General features: G+C 52.0%; 1 protein-coding gene across 2 annotated transcripts in view; it reads right to left on the reverse strand.

The window, feature by feature from the left end:
* Window positions 1-1,218: 1,218 nt before the first annotated feature.
* KIRREL3 (kirre like nephrin family adhesion molecule 3) overlaps window positions 1,219-20,403 on the reverse strand; it is a 725,113-nt gene continuing 705,928 nt past the window's right edge. For both annotated transcript variants that reach the window (XM_073320928.1, XM_073320926.1), the window contains 2 exons: window positions 6,574-6,660; window positions 1,219-1,901 (listed from right to left, as the gene is read on the reverse strand). In XM_073320928.1, coding sequence (XP_073177029.1) covers window positions 1,458-1,901; window positions 6,574-6,660 — 531 coding nt within the window. In that variant the 3' untranslated portion in view covers window positions 1,219-1,457. The remainder of the gene's footprint in view (window positions 1,902-6,573; window positions 6,661-20,403) is intronic.

The raw sequence follows: 20,403 nt of genomic DNA on the forward strand, positions 1-20,403 counted from the left end.
GGGTACGTGCCCTCCCGGAATGGACATGTTTATTTCAAGGCTTCCAAATAACCTGAAAGGACCAGAAGCAGAGGAGCTTGTTACATCTCTTGTATTAATCTTCCAGTTGTGCTACTGGGGTAACACACAAGCGACAGTAAGAGATTGCTCTCTGCTGGCATGCCCCCCTGCTTTGGGAGGGTCTGCTCTGTGACTGTCATACTTAACTCAGATACAGACAGTCCTCCGTTGTGCTGTGTCCAACAACAGTTCCTGGCTCGTGGCAGAGTCCCCTGGTGCATGAGATCCGCTGTGGAGCAGCGGGGCGGGCCCCCGCGCACTGGGTCAGTCCCAAGACACCCTGTAATATGATGGACACTGAACACCGAACGAAATAAGAAAACCCGATTTAACAGCGTCGGTGCGCCTATGTTACACCACCGCCCGTTACGCTTCTGATGCGCTGTCTTAAATGAAGCCACACCCTCTCGTGGTCAGAAAACACGGCTCCGAGTCATGGGATCGCGAGTGGCGGGACGGGCGTGTCGGTGGGTCTGAGATGCAAGCTCCCTGGAGCGTCCCACTGCTGCAAAACAGCGGAAGTCGGAGGAAGGGCGCTGGGAGAAGGCCTCTGAGCCGACTCCCTCATCGGCTTCCCGAGGGAAAGCAGCCCCCGTGGGAGGGCTTGCAGAGGAGAGGAAAGGCGCGGTGTTGGGGAGGGGAAACCAATGGGGTGTAGCAGGTGTGGCCCTGTCATCGAGTGTGGGGAGGCCACCGTGCTGCTAGCCCCTGGGCCGGTGGGGAGCTTCCCCTGTGGCCTGACAGGTGAGGAGAGTTCTTGTTAAGTGAAGTAAGTGCTGAAAGGCCGGAAGGCTCACGTGAGGAGGGGCCATGGGCACAGGGTGGTTCTCGGCCCAAACGAAAAACTCGAGAGGGGCGCACTGAGTGCCACAGGGCTCCCGGCACTCTTCGGGGCACGTGTGGCAGGCGTCTCTGTCCCCAAAGGGGGCACCGAGAAAAATGCCCCGGAAGAGGCTTCCGGTCCCAGGGGGTGGGGACGCTGGGTGGCAAGGCGCGCCCCTTCCCCTCCCCACAGCCCCAGCCTCCAGGTCCAACCTTCCTTGTGGTTTGTGCTTGAATCGGTTTGGTCTCGGCTGCCGTAGTCTCCCACCCCGCAATGGTCCCGCGTTTGACATTGCCCCACGGGGCTAGGAAGGAGACTGCAAGTCTTCCGGGGGGGGGAGAACAGAGCTGCCCAAGACACCCCTCCCTCCCCCAGGCACCCCACAGGAGCCATGGGGTGTCATTTTACTGTGGACAAAAGTGCTTTGGAAAATAAACTCACTAGAACCAGAATAAAGCCTGGGCCAAGATCATTTCTGCAGCTCCCAGCTGCTGGGGGCTCCCCAGCATCCAATGCCTCGGCTCCTGGCCATCCGCCCCCGCCCAGCCCCCACTGTCGGCCACGTCCCAGCCGCTCACACGTGCGTCTGCATTCTCCTCTGCAGGGGCCGGCTGGGGTCTGAGTTCTGGGACGAGGACTGTGAGTGGTGGGAGGAGGAGGCCGAGGCCTTGCTGGCCTTGTCGAACTGGACGTAGCCGTCCTGCTTGCCACTGCTGCTGACGCTGCTGTCGCACTGCGTGTCGAGGAAGGAGCTGCTGTCGCTCATGGAGCCCCGCTGGAACTCCCGCTCGCACAGCTCGATGGAGCTGCTGCCCATGCCCAGCACGAAGCGCTGGCTGTAGTCGTAGAGCCGGTTCTGCCCGCTCAGGGTGGTGTAGATGTTGGTGAAGGACATGCCCGTGGGCACCCGCTGCTTGTTGGCAGGCCTCAGGTCGGGCTGGCAGCCCGAGAGAGAGATGGTGGGGGTGGAGTGGTGGTCCTTGAAGGTGTTCACGCTGTAGTAGCCATTGGTGGGGTCCTTAAGGGAGAGACAAGTTACCGTGACACAGCAGCCCTTTGGGGGTCTGTCAGCAACGTGTGTCAGGCCTGACATGCTCGCTACACCTAACACTGAAATATAAACCCAGAAGGTGGCATTCAGTGTAGCCCTGGGAAACTAATAACTCACTGCTCATTAGTATTCTTGTGTGATGTGTGTAGAGAGGTATGGATATGTGCTAGAATTATGTCCTTAAAATGTGTTTGGCAAACAAGGCATAAGCCCAGTCTGCCCTAGACAAAGGAGTGGATATTTGCTTCTTTGACCAGGTTGGTTGTTGGGCAGGGACAACGAAGGTACATTTACATAAAAGGTAAACAAAGCCACCAACCCAGTGAGTGGGGCAGATACCCTCTTACCTATAAAGACAGGGGGTCTGCGCCTCAAGTGATAAGCAACTGACGCAGCTGATTGAATGCAATATTACTGTGCCATACAAGTGTATCGAGTAAGGTCTTTTATGAAAACCTGTAATGCAATAGTGATTCAGATCAGTGGCTCTCAACCTTTCCAGACTTCTGTACCCCTTTCAGGAGTCTGATTTGTCTTGTGTACCCCAAGTTTCACCTCACTTAAAAATTACTTGCTTAAAACTCAGACATAAAAATACAAACTTGTCACAGCACACTACTGAAAAATTGCTGACTTTCTCATTTTTACCATATAATTCAGTTGGAATATAAATATTGTACTGACATTTCAATGTATAGTATATAGAGCAGTATAAACACATCATTGTATGACATTCTAGTTTGTACTAATTTTGCTAGTGCTTTTCATGTAGCCTGTTGTAAAACTAGGCAAATATCTAGATGAGTTGTTGTACCCCCTGGAAGACCACTACATAACCCTGGTTGAGACCCACTGCTTTAGATCATTGTGAATTGTCCATATTAACACAGTGTGAGGAATTATGGATGATCACTGCTATTCTTTAAAGTCTGTGACCAAACACAAGGAGAAGCAGGTTTTCTCCAGGCAGGAGGGAAGGCAGCTATCTACCTGTCTGCAATGAAATTAAGCAGTGTGGAATCAAAACAATGGAAGCCCCATTTACATAGGAATCAACGGGGGGATGGGAAGTCAACAGGAAGGGAAGAACAGCCGAGTCAATGAACTTTGGGAAGACAGCCTGGTGTCTATAGCCCTGCAGGAGAGATGCTTGATCTGGGTTTATTTTTCAAAGGTTACTGGACTATAAAGAGAAAGGGGAGCGAACCCCATAGCTGTCCATCACATGGGGGATTAAAGGGACTGGAGCTCTTGAAATCACAGAATGTTGAGTCCTTCAGCCAGGAAGGTTGATATCTCTGGGAAATGAATATAGGTGAGAGGCTGCTCAAGCACAGATTGTCACTTGCTAAAGTGAAGTTTTAGAAGTGTATTTTTACTTTTGTTTGTGTGTAAGCCTTTCTATCTTTACTCTTTCTATTTGATAGCACTTACGCTGATGGCTTCTTGTTCATTTTACTTTTACTATATAGCAATTCAGGGCTGTGATTGAAATAAGAGTGTCTGTCAACCCCCTGGGAACTTAATGAGCTGTCATGTAGTCTCTTTACAGGAGCAAAGAACTTAATAAGGTTCTGTGAGTGCTATAGTCAGGTGGCCTGGACGCTGCAGGGCAGATGGTTTGGGGGAAATTTGGGAGCAAGTGGGTGTTAGGCTGCAAAAAGTAACTGGCTGGTGGAAGCCAGGGTGTGACCTCCATGCTTGTGGGCTGGCTGTTGATGTCAGCGCTGTGCATAACATTGACGGCACCCAGAATTGTAGGGCAGGCGTGACACAATCCCTTACTGGTCTCGGCTGACTAGTTCCCAATGTATAACTGGGACACGGAGCACTGGGGAACCTCATGATCACTGACCCCCGCTGTCCTGGGCCCCTTCCATCCAATGACCTTTTGGCTTGAGATTTCCTCTGGAATCGAGTATCCGCTCCATTTCCTCCCCTGCGTATTTCAGTACCTAACTCCTATTGAAACCAAAGGGAGTGAGGCACCTAAATACCTTTGAGGATCTGGCCCTACCTTACTTGATTTATACTGTTTCAAAATGAAGCGTTTCTAGGGCTGCGTCTGATAGATTTATGGAAAGACCAATCACAGAGGACACGGGCTGTGAGCTGGAATCTTGTGACCAGTCACTGCTCTTGGTGCTTTGGGGGAACATGGCAAAGGTCCTGTGTGCACTACACCATGGCCCCAGGTCAGGGACAACTGTTCTGTACCTGGGCCCCCAGGCAGGTTCTGACTTGTGGGCCCTTGGCAGGCTCATCCTGCTGCTCTAGGACCTGTAGTCTGTTTTGACGGTGCCACCATTCCACTGAGACCTGCCAAACTCACGGCACACCAGCCAGGGAACAGCTGGCAGACACTGCTGACCTGGATCAGCTGTAGCTGGGGAACTGGAGGCAATGGGGTTCCACGTCCCATTCCCTGTTCCCTGAGCCATCCAGAAGTCCCAAAGGAATCCAGTGCTTGTGAGGATGGGGTGGGAGGGAGTGTTTGGTAGCTTTGCTGCTCGTATCCTTCAGATGACTTCCCTGCAAGAAGCTGCAGCTGGCCTGGCCCCAAGCTCATGCAGGTGCAGGTTCTGCTCCCGCTGCCTTGTGATGCAAGGGTCTCTGCCGAAAGTCCCCACTGGCTTTTGCTGCTGCCTCTGTCCTTATGGAGCTATGTTCCCCTTCAGCAGCCAGATAGAGAGGGCTCAGGGAACCAACAAGGGCTGAGACAGCTGCGTGCTGGAGAGATGAAGACTACTTCTCTGTTGCTATGGAAACAGCTCGGCTAAATATGATACCTTACTTAGTTATTTCCCCACTCCCAGAAGACAAGGGCAATGAGCCCCTTCCCTGGGGGGTGCTGTCACGCCAAGAGGGTATCAGGCCAAGGGCCTGGGAGTTGAAAGGCCCAAGCTGGTTTTCAGAGGTGCCGCGCCCCTGTGGCTCTCACGTGCGGCACCAGGCTGTGGGAGCCTCTTCGTGTCTCGGAGAGACCAGTGCATTGTGACCAGCATGGGACAGGGAGGCTGGGGAAGGGGCGACCAGGGGACACATTACCCATTCTCGCCCTCAAATAAACAGTGGGACCAGCATGTGGGAGAGCTTCTCACCCACTTTGCAGACCCCAGGCCTGTTCCTGGGTTACAATGAGTTTTGGGGACATTGGAATACCCCTTCCCTCCCCCTCATCCCCGCACCTCCAAAAGTCACTGCAAATAGTGTTTCTAACTAAACTGCCTCTGGTTGCTCCCCTCCCACTGGGCCTCTCTCTCCTTTGCCCTGAGGCTGCATTAGACTGTTCTGCCAGAGGGGCCTGAACACCTACTTTAAGTCCGCTTCGTGCTGCCAGAGCGGAGCAAAGGGATCTTAGTATAAATGAGACTCAGGCCCTAATTCTCCAGCCTCAACTCCCATGCCTCCTGGCTTGGGTCTCTGACTGTATTTACACCCCCTGCACTGAAGACCTGGGGGACAAGAGGAGGGAGAAGTTTCTTGGAGGCCATGCCACGAGCAGGTGTGAATCAAGGAGGGGAACGGGACTAACCCATCTTCCCAGCCCGGGGGGAGTGTGTGTGTGTGGGGGGGGGGCAGGGAGGGGGTTGGCTGCAGCCTGACGCTGCTGCAGAAGAGAGTCATGGCCTCTGCTTTGGAAGGCCGAGTCAGCGGGCAGGTGTGCGAAGGCGAAAGCTCTTCCACAGCCGGCCTTGCAAAGAGAACGGCTGGGGCACCTCCCGCAGAACACCCGCTGGGAGGCTGGGGTTTGTCCACGCTGACGGGCAGCAGCCCGATCTGCTGCAGCCTGGCGTGGCTGCATGTGGACGGGAAGGTGGCAGTACACATGACTGATGTCACCCCGGGGTGTGGGTAAGCCGTCTCCCTAAGCGCCGGTGTGGACAGCACTGTGTCAGCAGGAGAGCTGCTTCTGCCACGGTAGCTACTGCCCTGGGTGGAGGCGGTCTCATTGTGCCGATGGGAGAACGCTCTCCCGCCGTCGGTACAGAGCGTCTTCACCAGCCGTGCTACAGCAGGGTCGCTTCTCGTGTAGCCTAGCCCCGTGGCGCGTCTGGTGGAGGTGGCTGCTTCCAGCCGATGGGGCCAGGTTCGCAAGTGTTCGGCACTCCCAGCTGGGGCCCGACTTCCAAAGGAGCGCTCCTCCCAGTGTGCCAAGCTCTTTGGATAAGCTGGCGGTGCGTGCCTGGGAGGTGTGCAGCGCACAACCCTCTGTGCATGCGGTGAGTGCTGAGAGGCTTGTGCGACGTGTGGGTGAGTCCAGAGGAACGAGCGGATGCTATCAACCTGCCTATTGCGTCTCGTATTGCAGCTGCTCCCTGGGAGCTGGGCTCTGAAATGTCGCTTCTCGTGGCTGCTGCCTGAAGCAGTAGGGCCTAGTGGGCAGGGTACTGGGTTGGCCGTCAGCAAACATCCGTTCTATTTCTGGCTGTGCCTGGGAGCTTGGAGAAGTGTCTGCCTGTCCTTGTTTCCCTTCTGTCTTGTCTGTTCACACTGTAAGCTCTTCGGGTCAGAGACTGCCTCCGCCTAGGTGTTTGTGTGGCACCTGATATCAGTTGGCATGTCTAGGGGCTACTGCAAGTCACGCATGATACTAAGGGGTTCAGGTGCCTGAGGCTGGAGCCAGGCCGCTGCTCACCTTCAGGTTCTGGAACTCCTTCTCCTCCTCCTTGAGCACCTCCAGCTGCTTGAGGACAGAATCCTGCTGGAACTCACCTCTGTCCATCTGCAAAACGAGACCAAGTCCCCGTGAGTTTGAGGGTGGGGCCTCAGTGGATCTAGCCCTCAGTGCAGTGCCCAGAGGGCTGAGTTACACCACAAACCTTCCCAGCTCTGGGCACATGCTCCCTCACCTGCACGTGGAGCAATATCACCTGCACCCTGGGCTGTTCCCTCTCTCACCCCCCAGGTAGGGAGCTTCCCCAAATGTCCCCCAACCTCCTAGAGGAGGCAGCACTGGCTGCAAGAGATCAGAGCATACTCACCCGCGTGACACTCCCTTCTGTGCTACCAGCAGGGGAGGTTTTGCTGCTCATCCCATCCAGGGTCTGCTCCCCTCGGGGGAAGGGCGCAAGTATCTGCTGTGCCTCCACCCAGCCTTTCCTCCCGCTCTTTGGGCAAGGTCTTAGAGTGACCAGATGTCCCAATTTTATAGGGACAGTCCCCATTTTTGGGTCTTTTTCTCACATAGGCTCCTATTATCCCCCACCCCCGTCCTGATTTTTTGCATTTGCTGTCTGGTCACCCTACCAGGTCTCCAAGCAGGCTGCTGGGCAGAACCAGGACTAGGACCCAGAGCCTCACAGTTCCAGTGCAGTGCTCCAGCCAGCAGGCCCCACTGGCTTCCGCACGTGTGTGCGAGGGAGGGAGGGAGGTGTCACCCCCAGTTTGCAAGCCGGGAGCCGAGGCACAGGCTAGATGACAGGACTTGTACAGCGCCACACAGTGTCTGAACCAGGAACTGACTCGAGGTGGCTTGAGCCAATCCAACCTCTCGCCACTCGTGCACCCCCTGCTACCTGCTCTGGGCTGCAGCGACACAGGCAGGCAGCTGGGCAGTGGCTGAGCGTGTCCACCTTGCAGTGCCAAATGCAGCGGGATCTGGTAGCTGAGCCGGGAGAGCAGTTCCAGTTGCTGAGTGAGCGGGTGGACGCTTATACCCTGTTCAGGTCTCTAGCAAGACCATCTCAAACCCAGGAGCAGGTATAATTCCAGCCAGAGGGGCAGGTGTGTGCTGATTCCTACTGACACCAGCAAGAGCGTCGTTCCCAGTACCATAACTGTGGTTCATTATCCATCTTGAATGACTCATGAGTAAGGATCCGATTCGGTCATGGATTCTGTGACTTTAATGGGCCTCCGTGACTTCTTTGGCTTCAGCCTGAGGCAGCGGCAGGGCTGGAGCAGCAGTCAGCCCCTGCTCAGGAGCAGCTCCTGGGGTCGGGTCAGCCCCCGGGGCCGCCGGAGCAATGGCCATGGGGGCTGGCGGCCAGCCCCCGCTGCAGGAGCCGTGGTGGAGCTGGAGCAGTGGCCAGCAGTCAGCCCCTGTCAGGGCTCCAACTGTTAGCCCCATCCCCAGGGTATTTTTAGTAAAAGTCAAGGACAGGTCATGGGCTTCCGTGGATTTTTGTTTATTGCCCACGACCTGTCTCTGACTTTTACTAAAAATGCCAGTGACAAAAATCTTAACCTTACTCATGAGTCTTCATGACTCAGTCTATGCATTGCTCCAGGCACAGAGGAGTGAGGAATTCTCCTGACTTTGAACCTCATTAATAACAGATAGTGGGGTAAGCAGCAAATGCCTTTGGCATAGAGCCCAGTAGGGCTGAGCTTAGGAAGAGAGAGAGGCTGATTTATCTGAAAGCACCAAGTTATCAGACAGCTGATAATTCCCCCCCCACCCCCCCCGTTGTTTCTGTGCTCTTGAGAAAGGCCATGGAGGAGGCCTCTAAATGGCACAGGCAGGGCAGGAGATTTCTAATGGCCGGACATGGCTCCTTGCATGGCTTAGTCCAAAACAATGATGGTCAGGGACTGCAGATGGCTGGCAGCACTGTCCCAATCTGACCCAGCAATGCAGCCCCAAGACTGGGTGGTCTTTGGTTGAGTAGCTAAGGGGACCCTGCCCAGACTGATGGGCCTGGAATTTGATCTGCTCCTGTCGACCCCATCACTCAGCTCAAGATCTAACTTCAAAACATAGGCTTCAACACAAGTCTTTTAAAAGGAGAGAAAACTCTGGGTGCCCCGGTGCTAACAAAGCAGCACATACAACCTGGAAGTCAAAACAGACCCTACAAAAACAAACCGCTGTGTGTAGCCCTGACGAAGGCCCAGAGAGGGGAATTGATGTCCCCAAGGTCACCCAGCAGGTCAGTGGCTGAGCTGGGGACTCAAACCCAGCTCCTCTGGGCGTAAGTCAGCGCCCCTGCAAGCAGACCATGCTGCTTCCCCTGAGTGACAGGGAAATGGCTCTTTGCTTCCCACTCTTTTCCCACCCAGGGGCTAACGGTTAAATTAATGACAGTGGCCTGTGGCTGGCTTTGCTTTTGCAAAGATTGGAAGGCAGCGTACCTCCTCGCTAATCTGAATTTGGCTGCCAACAGCGTTTCAAAATCCCAGGTTGGTTTTGGTCTTTTCTTAGTGCTGTAATTAACTCCAAAGCCTGTGATTTTTCTGACTCTGGCTCCTCTCGAAGGTTGGAATCCCGGAGGCTTTACTGAGCCCGTCTTTGACAGCTTACGGCTGACTTTCCAAAGTACCATGGGGGGAAGGTCGATGGGACAGATTTTTTTTTTAAAAAAAACATCCCCCTTGCTTGCTCCAAGATTTCCTGACCCTCTCCACCCCGTCCCAAGACAGGCACCCCTGTCAGAGAGAGACATGAGGAATCTGAGTCTCTTTTCCCAGCCTCACTTGGTTTTCTTTGAAGACTGGCTGGGGCAAGGTACGCATTAATTAGAATATGGCTCTAATTACCCTTCCCTCAGAAAGGTGGGTCTGAATAATTATCCACCACTTTCCCGGCTGCCTTTTATCTTCAGAGAAATTGATTTAGTCTCTACAGTCTTCACATTTTCTCTTTGCGGCTGTAGTCCAGACCTTCTGTTGGACTTACTGCCACTCAGTGCCTAATCTAATCACAATTGGAAATCTACATTAAAGTGCTGATTATTACCTGACTTCTTCTGCTTCTTTTGCTGGTAAGTGGTAGTGGAAATTTACCCTGCAGCACTTTCTGCTGATCTCTGAAAAGCCTTTGATATGGCCATTTAATGCAATAAATTAAGGTACTTGAGTTTTGCTGGAAAAAAGCCTGTAACCTCCATTGATTTACCAGGGTAAATACATGTGTCACAAAGGATTAAATTCAGGGCAGATAAAATACCAAAAGGAGGAATGCTCGCTCTATGGGCTGCATGGCGGTTTTAGTGCCATCTTAAATTCTTACGTTAAATTGAAGGGATGCTGTTAGGACTGTTAGACTCCACATTCAGAGCCTGTTTGTGAGTACAGCTTTATAAACCTCCTCGAAATGTTTCATGTTTTTCTGCCATTTCAGAAAGTGCAGGGTTTAGTTTTCTTTTATTTGTGAGGCTTAGCCATTCTCCTGCAGTGTCTGTAACCAAAGACTGCTAGTGTAGGAGAGACATGCAAATGCAACGGATGATACGATGAAACTTCCTAGTCAAGCTACACTGGCCCACCTGCAAACAAACCGCATAGGTGGTGAATTGCAAACCAGACTGAAAACAACAAGAAACTTTTCCATATTAAGAAGCAGAGGCACCATTCGTAACACACGTTTGGGGGTTCTTTTAAATAAATGGCAGTAGTTCTCAAACTGGTTTCTGGACTGTTGCAATGCACTTTGTGTATGATTTTACCCTGTAGTGGCTGCTCAAAGAGAGGGTAAGGGACCTTCTAGTGCTACCAGTTATGGGAGCGTTTCTTCAGCTCATGTGGTAGGGGAACAGAAGGACTAGCGAGCTGCTCTTATGCGTGTGTAAGTAATGTAATAACGGCGCTGCCTGCATGCCTGCAGTGTATTGACTCTTCACCCTCCATGGAGCCCTTTCATTCTGAGACTCAGTGGCTGCGAGAGGAACAGGGGTGTTGTCTGATGATCTCTCCCCTGTGAAGTGGCTGGCAAACTGAACAGGCTGGAGACCTCCTGATATAGAAGAGCTACCTTGAACAGAGGACTGGGTGGGACCTCTAGGTCAATGAGTCCCATCCCCTGCTATCACAGGCAGCCCGATCATGGGATCCCGTTCAGATACTCATCAAGTGCCATCTTAAAACTAGTAGGGTGTTTGACCCTCACTGCCCCCATTGGGAGGCTGTTCTAGAACCAAAGTCCTCTGATGGTTAGTGATTGTCTAATTTCCAGCTTGCATTGGCGTTTGCTTGCACGTGATGGTGTTAAGGTGCCATGTGGAATGTGGACTGCAGCATCTTGCCCAGTGGCTTCGAGGCAGCTGTGGATGGTGCTGGGCAGGAATTCATGCTGCCCTGCTCAGCCTGGCCTGGAGGAGCTTGGCGGCACGGGCATCCGCACAGGGCAAGGAGGAAGGCGATGGGTGTTGCATTGCTATGTGAGTACCTCCTGCAGGCCGATTGGAGAGGGAGTGCGGCCATCGGACATGGCTCTCCTGAGCTGTAGCACTGTTCTGAGCCAGGCAGGGGGTGTCCCAGAGTTGCGAATATAAAGAATACAGTCACTTGGCTGAAGAGTGATGCCGGGGCAGGAATCAGCATTATTTCCCGCAGATCCATACGCACAGCCGACTCGGCCCCAGGTGGAGACTGTAGTCTGCAATGTGCAGGAGTTAGACTAGATGATCATGATGGTCCCTTCTGGCCTTAACTTCTAGGAGACTCTTGGCTTCACTGGTGTGAAACCTGCTTACGCCAATGCTTAGGTTGAGGCAGGGTTTTGTCTGCCCCCTTACTGCCGCCTGCAGACACACTGTGGAGGGAATCGTAGCTGAGCTGGTTAACCAGGGAAGGGAAAGTGATGAGACAAACTAATATTCATTGCAGGCTCCTCAGAGAGGACTTAGAATATCAGGGTTGGAAGGGACCTCAGGAGGTATCTAGTCCAACCCCCTGCTCAAAGCAGGACCAATCCCCAATTTTTGCCCCAGATCCTAAATGGCCCCCTCAAGGATTGAACTCACGATCCTGGGTTTAGCAGGCCAATGCTCAAACCACTGAGCTATCCCTCCCCCAAGCAACAGACTGTGAAATCTCCAACCCTAGCCCAAATGATGATAACGCTTTGTCATTCTCTGCTGCTTTCCATCTGACCTGCTTCTTCTCCTGGATTCCCTGTTCTTCCCTGGGGGCTGCGCTGTGCCGTGGCGGGAGGGCGTGTGAGTTCCATTGACCCTCAGAGCTGTGCTGTGGGGAGCTCGAACTCCTTGTAGGGCTACCTGCATTGGACAGCCCAAAGGGTAGGGGCCAGATGGAGTACCGTCCACTGGCCCTCCAGGGTGGGGGTTGAGAGCTAGAACAACTACCTATCCTCGTGAAACCGTGACCTTTATTGAAACACAACAAGGGAGCCATTCTGGCAAAGAGCACAGTTGTCCGGGAGGGTGAAGTCTTGTTCATACGCTGAGTGATGTCTGACCGTACGGGAAGGATTTAGAAACAGATTTATTACCTGTACTGAGGTAGCATCTCGGAGCCCACATCACGGACTAGGACCCCACTGGGCAAGGCGCTGTACAAACGGAGCAAAAAGACATGCCCTGCCCCGAAGTCGTGCTTTACTGATTGGGTAGGCCATACCACCCTGGGAGGGAGTGGGTGAATATTATCAACCAGAGGGGTAAACTGAGGCACCGAGTTGAGTGACTTCCCAAGTTCACTGTGATTTCATGACAGGACTGGGGGTACACATAGGCATCCTAGTGTCCAGTTCCCCTCACTTCCTTCTTATGAAACAGTCCCCTTTACTCTTCTTCCAGGGGTTGATGTGGTCTTGGGGCCAGAGTCCTAACAGTGAGGCTTAGTCAGCTGACAAAATGCTCAAAGTCCGATTCTGTGCCATGTCGTCCACATTAATTACAGAGAGGTGGCTCTTCACTCTAGTCTGGTAATATTACCTGTTAGCTGCTGTGACTTCCTAGTGCTGCGAGGGGGCAGTGCATCCCCATTAGCTGAGAGCCGCTTGGGGGTGGGTGTGTGTGAGACCGAGTGAGAGCCCCATGACCGAGATGAGGGTTGGCACCATAAAGGAGCAGTTCATAAAGCAAATTCACATCAGCTAATTTATAAGTCCTGAATTAAGCCAGTCATTAACATGACCTTTATTAACGTTTACACTGTGGCTCAGTTCGGTATAATCTCACTTCATCATTAGCAGGCGGGGGAAATTCATTTGCTTTCCTTTCTCTCTCTCTCTCATCCGACGGCAAATAGGTGGTTCTGTGATTCCTGCCTGGGCCCTGGTGCAAAGCGATGCCCTGCCCCAGACCAGAAGCACAGCCGGGCTAGCTCCCAACTGAGAAAATGAATGTTGTAAGGTGCTGAATTGACAGCCCTGGAGCAAGGAGTCCTCCGTTTAGCCACAGAGCAAACCTGGGGTGGGCAGGGAATGCATGGATGGAATGGGCCAAGGAGACAGAACTCGGGCCCCTAGATTCCTATCCCCTCCCTGGGCAGGGCTGGCAGCTGTTGGGGGCTGCAGGAAGGAAGCTTGCCAGGCTATGCTTTGATGGCAGGAATCAATGACGCCCGTCCCCCTCTTTTAACTGAACCGTTCTGATTTCTTTTCCGTCTGCTACTGCACAGACTGGAGAAGGACAGAGCCAGTGTGAACAGCCCCCGGATTGCTGCATGCATATCAAACACCATCCAGAGCGACGGTGTATAAATAGCATGTTAACGAGGAGGCACTTAGTTTAAACAGGTGGGTACATGTATCAATACATGGAGTGGGGCTAGACGTTGACTTCATTCCTACGATTCATGGGAATTATTCATGCACGTATGGGGGGTGGGGTGAGGGATGGAGGTGTGGTGAAGGGGAATGAGAGAGAGAGATGGTCTGAGCACAGGCTTGGGAGCCAGGAACTCCTCAATTCCAGTTTTAGCTTTGGCACTGAGGACTGGCTGTTCAGATTTGGGATTTACCGTCTCTTCCTTGGTTTCCCCACCTGTAAAATGGCGATCACACTGCTCACCTACCTACTTGGCCCAAAGATGCTGGAAGCATTAAGGCTTGTAAAGCACATGGAAGGAGTGTGGTGTAGTGGTGAAAGCATAGGACTGGCGGTGAGTCACGTGTCCTCTCTGTGTCCCTGTTTGCCCATCTGTCAATGAGGGGCTAATATTTCCTATCCCAGGGGTGGGGGTGGGGGTTGGTTAATGGGCTGATATTTGGAAAGCCCCTGGGATCCTCAATGAAAGGAGCTATCTGAGCAGTATGTTAGTCTTATGAGGCTGGAAAGTGCTAGCTTACTTGACTTACTGCGTCGTCAAGGAGAGACGAGACATGGGGCCAAGGACAGAAATATCTGCATTAAGTGCTGGCAAAAACATTGATGTTACCATTTATATCGAAGAAATGTCATGAAAAGCATAGAAAGGAATAAAGCTGGAGCAGTGCCCATGGGCAGAGGCTTTCTACTGGCACATTAAGGCACCAACCTCATCCCTGGCATGACTCCACTGAGTCTGGTGGCGTTACCTCTTGGGGGCACTTGGGCAGAGAGGTTTTGTGCTGAACGCCAGGTGCGTCAAATGGAGAGGTGACCTAGGTAGTTCATCGTCCGCATCCATGAGCGGGTGGAATGCAGGCCTGGCTTATGCTCAGAGATAGCCCTGAGACATATTTGGTAGGGTTCTCTCCCCCTCCCCCCGAACGGAATTATTTGACAAATTTCAGAGTAACAGCCGTGTTCATGCATCCGATGAAGTGAGCTGTAGCCCACGAAAGCTCATGCTCAAATAAATTGGTTAGTCTCTAAGGTGCCACAAGTCCTCCTTTCCTATTTGACAAATGTGGATTTTAATTATTTGCTCAGCTTTTTTAGAGATCCCACAGTCCTTTTCATTGTGAAGAGATGGGAATCAAGTGTACCAGGTTCTGCACCAACCACCCTGGATTGTGCAGGATGTTGGGGTAGTAGGGGACAGGTCGTGGGCATGTGGTTTCCTTGGGAATTATAGGAACCCCCAAGGCTGCTCTAGCTTACACTGGGGTTGAGAATGGTATAGATCAGGCCACAGAATTGGTAGCCAGAACTGGTTCTCTGACAGGCCTCTGATCTCCTGCATCAAGTGGATCTCAGTGCAGGGCAGAATCTGGGCCAGAATATTATGGCCTCTCAATGCCTCTCTTTCTGCATTGGGAGACACTAGCCAAGCCAGTGGGAGTCCACAGGGTCCATGCTGTGGTATTGAGGCCTATGCCTTTAAGGGCTGAGCTCCCAGACAGAGTGTCTGGGCTGAGTGCTGTGAAGTTCTTGTCATGCACAGCTAGTTGAAAGCAGATACAGAATAAAGCAGATAATACTTAGCCATGCCTTGAGTGTGGGAGACTGGCCTAGAAGACCTCTCGAGGTCCCTTCCAGTCCTACACTTCTATGATACTCACCCCCAAGCGTAGACTGGGGCAAGCCAGGATTTGCAGTGTTTCCAGGCATGCATTGTTCCAATGGGCTGACTCAACCAAGGACAGCGTAGGCCGGGAAGATCGAGCCCCCTTCCAAACCCTAATGATGACCCCTGTGAGTCGAGGGTGGGGGCACAGCTCTGGCTGCAGTGTTAGCCCTGGGAGGTGGGTAAAAACAGGGCTTCAGCTTGCAGGGCTGGCAGGCTGGAAATCACACTCAGGACGGACTCCTTTGTCTGTAGCTGTCTCACTCCTGCACCGACCATGTGCTGGGACCCGAGAGAGCTCATGATCTAAGCAAGCCCAGCCCAGCCGAGATAGGTCCACGGGACAGAAGGAGCTAGGATGTGCTTTTTAATAGCTAATATTTTATCCTTGGCGCTCTCCTGGGTGGCAGTGAGGGAAAGCTTTGACGAGCAGCGCTACGGGGCGCTAATGCCCTAGCTGGACTCACAGCCCTCTGTTGCTCCCAGGACCAGGAGAAGAGCTTTCTCTGCGAGCCGACGAGGGGGAGTTTTGCTCTGTTAGTTAAATACACACTTTCTGTGTGTTCCAGCTCTCTGCCAGTGTCTGGCCCTGGGTTCCTGGCCACCATATGGACTAAGATACCAATATGCTTTTGTCCTTTGGTCATGCTGTTGTCACGCAGATGGCTGGTGATAAAGCTACCCACAGACCTGTTAAAGCTGAGTGGCTGCCATGAACTTATTGCCTGGACTGCTGAATTCAAGGACATATCCGGATCTTGGGAACACTAAGACAGTCCCTAATTCTGCCTGGCAGCGCTGTCTGCCAGCATCCATTGTCTGTCGTTCTCGGGACTAGTTATGGCTGCACAGGGAGCCATCCGGAGACCCATCCCACGGCCAAGGGAACAGTTGCAGTTTGAGGCGGCTGTTGATTTTCCCCTTCCAGCTTGGATGCCTCTGCTGTTGGTTGGCTCTGTTTTGGTAGAGAAATTTACAGCTCTTGGCTGAACCAAGCCTAGTCCTTCAGGGTGTCAGCTCAGAGAGAGAGGACTTAGCCAGGTGCATTGTGGGAGAGGTTTTGGACTGGCTGCTGCTGGAAGCAGAATACCCCATGAAATGGCTGGTGCTCCTCTGAGAGGGAGGCAGGCATGTCATTGCCACCAAGGCAACCACTGAGAGGAGCCAGTGTAGGTCCAAACGGAGCCTGGGCAGGAGTAGGAGGAGAAGGGGCAAAGAGCCATCCCCTCCCATTGGGTCCCTGTGCTGATGCCAGGTGGGTAGCACGGACACTGTTCCAGAGGTGGGGAGGGACAGGGTATGAGTGGCGACGCCCTCCGGTTGAGTTAGCACCTGATGAGCATTCACCTAAGGAGCTGTACGCCGGAAGCCATTTGCAGAGCACCATCATTCACAGGCTCCTCCTACCAAAGCCAGACACCAGGTTCCATGTTTTCCATTTGTTAACCGTTTACACACATTGTACACAAACAACGTTAAAAGAACATTTTTAAGGCTGCAAAGCCAAGCGCTCAGAAGTTAGAAAATGCTAGAATTAAGGTGGCCTGGGTGACTTTCATTTGTCCCCCTTGCGCCTATACACCATCATGATAGGACACGGCCTCATACTATTTCCCACACTTCCCACTCTCAGTCACAGGCTTCCACTCCCCCTCATTTCCCACGCCTGCTTCCAGTCTCAGTCTCTCCCCAGCCGAACTCTCTGGCTCTGCCTCCAGTCCCATTCTTCCCATTCTCCCCCGGTCCAGCTCTTGTCTCTCTGCATTCAAATCCGGCAGCTTTCTTGGCTCAGTTGGGGGGATCACTGAGTGCACAGGTTCCCCGCTCTCCGTTCTGGTGTCTGGATCCAGCCTGTAGCACCCCATAGCTACAATTGTATGGAACATCCTGCTTAGCACCAGGATGGAGCATTCTCAGTGCAAAGGGAAACATCAGCAATTTTAACTCTGAAGCTTGAGCAAGTATCTATGGAGCATGTGCGAACTGCACTATTTCAAAGGCTTATAATTTGGGTGGATTTTCACAGTGATGGCAAAAGGCCCATCCCTGACACCAAAGCCACCCCCTTCTGCCAAATTTCCAGTCCCTGCTCCAAAGCATGAGGGCAATAGCACTGCCCAAAGGAAAGATTGCCAGAATTTTTTTAACATGGGCCAAACAACATATGGCTTGGGAAACGTCAGGCCAAATGGTAAAGTTTGGCAAAGTTTTTGCCACTGAAAATAGCATCTTATAATGGGAAGTGTCAGCAACTTTAATAAGCACTTGTGCTGGGGCTGTTCACTGCACACCCGCCCTGAAGGGGTTAAAGTTGCTCAGAAGGGGCCAATTAACTTTACAGGCTGCACCTGGGGGAGAGCCAGGGCCTGATGAAGGTTAATTGATGATGAAGCCCAGCTGGGCAGGAAGCCAGGCAGATGAGAGCAGAAGGGGGCTGCAGGGAGAGACTAGGCACAGAGAAGTGGGAAGCGAAAGCCCTGGGATCCTGTTTTTGATGGAAAAGGTTTATCCAGAGGAGTTTCAGGGAAGGAATCCCCAGGAGAGATCAGCAAGGGTTGAGACAGTGTAGACTTTGGCTACTGATTATAGGGTCCCTGGGCTGGAACCCGGAGAGGGTGCAGGGCCCGGGTTCCCCTAGCAGCCGCTGGGAAGGGGCTCAGGACTGTTGAAGGTGACAGCTGGACAGTTGGTCTGGCAAGATATTGATACCCTGGAAGGGGAAAACAATATAGTGACCTGCCTGGAGGGCTGAGTCCTGAAGTCCTGGAGAGCGCGAGGGGCCACAGCCCCTGAGACTTGAAAGCCACAGCCCTGCTTCCTGTCTATTAATCTGACATATCATTACTATTGTATCAGCTCACCTCGCAATACCTCTGTGCGGCAGGGCTGTGGCGTTATTCCCCCTTTCATAGGTGATGCTGTGTGACTTGCCCAAAGTCACGCATGCAGCATGGGCTGGAACAGGAAGCTGAACCCAGGTTTCCATGGTAGTGCCTTAACCACTGGGCCTTCCTGCCTCTTTCCTAGCCTGCCTGACTTGTGCAGTCTAATCCTGTGCATGCTGAAGGATTCATTCATTTAATGCTGCAAAATGAAGCCGCTTTCATCTGGGGTGTTAAATTCAACCGACCGGATATTAAATTCTTTGGCTTCATTATTGAAGACAATATGTTTTTAAAAGAGTTCTCCCTGCAGATTTCCATGTCAGGTCCCTAGCCGATAGGCAGTGATGAATTTGTCCAGATTGGCACATTCAAAGTTACACACCTGCCGAGACCTGATATGTATTTTTTTCCCCTGGAATTTAATTATAATGTTTCCTGCTTGTAGTATAATTGGATGACACTTCTTGGTGGCTTTAAACTTGTGCAGGGCAAAACCTAACAGAGCGGCTGGATGTTGGTTAATAGATTCCAAAGGCTGCAGCTTTGTCTGATTCCCTGACGAGGGCTCACTTTGGGACTGGCTGCGGTAAAAACAAACCAACAAAAACCCCAGTGGAGATTTTCAAAGCCGGCTAGCGCTTTATCTGGACAGTTGGATGGTTAACAAGGTTATGCAAAGTTAGAGTAGTAAACAGTAAAACCAAGCCTTAGACGGGATATAAAAAACCCTCCTTCCACGTTGAACCAGTCCCTAACTCTTGGGGGGTTATCCCACATTTTTTTACTAGATGGATCATGGGGCTGATCCCGGCATTTCTGATGTTGAATGCAGGAACAGCAGAGCAACATCCAGACGTGACAAATTAAAAGTCCTGCAATAAGCTGATTTTATTTATTTATTTATTTTTAGGCGAGCACTTTTCTTCCATTGTGGAACCAGGGAATAAAGTTCTTTCTATAAACAATTAAATGTGCCTTTGGCCAGAGAGAGAGCCAGAATGGCACTATAGCCCAGGGGATGGGACACTCAGCTTGGGCCACCCACATGCCAGGTGAGTTCCCTCTATTTAATTTATACCAGGTGGAATCTCTTCAACAGGGAGGCTAATCTCAGAATTCCCAAGCCCTGTGGTTAGGATGCATTTTTTAGAGACAATAAATGAGAGTTCAGATTCCTCCTCTAAATCTGGCAGAGAGGGGCTGTGAACCTGGGTCTCCTACAGCTTAGGTTAGTGCTCTGATCACTTGGCCATAGGGGGCTTCCAACTCCTCACTTTTTGGGAGAAGTGGCTTAGGCCCGTAACCCCAGGAGAAAGTCCATGGCTGAAAGAGTGATACTGTCACCTCCTGTGACTTGCACGCTATGCCTCTGTTAATGCAACCTAAAACTGGATTTGCATTTTTTGCAACAGCATCGCATTGCTGACTCCTGTTGAGGTTGTGATCCACCACAACTCCCAGATCCTTCTCAGTCAGTTATCCCCCAGGCTGTATTTCTGCATTTGTTTTTTCTTCCTTAAGTGTAGCACCTTACATTTGTCTTTGCTGAATTTCATTTTGTCATCTCTAGCCCCGTTCTCTCTTTGAATTTTAGCTCTATCCTTTGAAGTATTGGCAACCCCCCCCCGCTTTGTGTCATCTGCAAATCCGATTAGCATCAGCCACTTTCTTGGTAACAGAAGGGACAATCTTTAACAGGGCAGAATGGCCAGTATCCTCAGTGTGCCAAACATTGAGGCCCCTGCGAGACTGAGGCATCAAGTGAATAGGACTGACTCTTGCACTGAAAAGCAAAGCTGGTGAAGCGGAGTCACAGAGGCCCGGGGAGGACACCGCCTCAGTGCCAGAGGTGGGAACAGAACTAAGGTCTCGTGCCTCTACCCACTAGATTATGCTGCTCCCTGTATTAGAGCTGGAAGAGATCTACTAGGTAATTCAGTCTATGCCCCTAACCCAGTGCATGATGACTGACGGCAGTGCCTTGTCCAGTCTGGATTTAAAATGTTGATGCTGCGGTTTCACCTCTTCCCTTGGGACACAATTCCATAGCCTGATACAGTTCACCATCTGGAAATGTTTCCTGATACTTCAGAAAGGGAAAATTGACACTGATTTCATCCCTTTGCCCCTGGTTCTACCCCTGTAGCCTCACTAACGAATCCCTCTGGTCTCGGTGGCCTGCCAGCCTCCCTGCTGTGATGTCCCAATGTACGATGCCTCTTTTATTCTCTCCTCTTAAATCTGTGCTCCGCCATGCTGAGTGGCCCTTCTCTAAACACCCTCTGAGCATTCTCAATGCTCTCTGGTCGTGGACATCCTATCCCCCATGAGCTCTCCCCAGAGCAGTGTACGGGGTGACCATCATCTCCCTGACTTATGGCCCAAAGCCTCTGGAATTATGCTCAGGATGGCACTGACCTTTTCTCCTACCGTCTCCCACTGCAAACTCCTTTCCCCAAGGTCTG

The sequence above is a fragment of the Lepidochelys kempii genome, chromosome 22 (assembly GCF_965140285.1).
Source record: "Lepidochelys kempii isolate rLepKem1 chromosome 22, rLepKem1.hap1, whole genome shotgun sequence".
NCBI classification, from domain to species: domain Eukaryota; kingdom Metazoa; phylum Chordata; order Testudines; family Cheloniidae; genus Lepidochelys; species Lepidochelys kempii.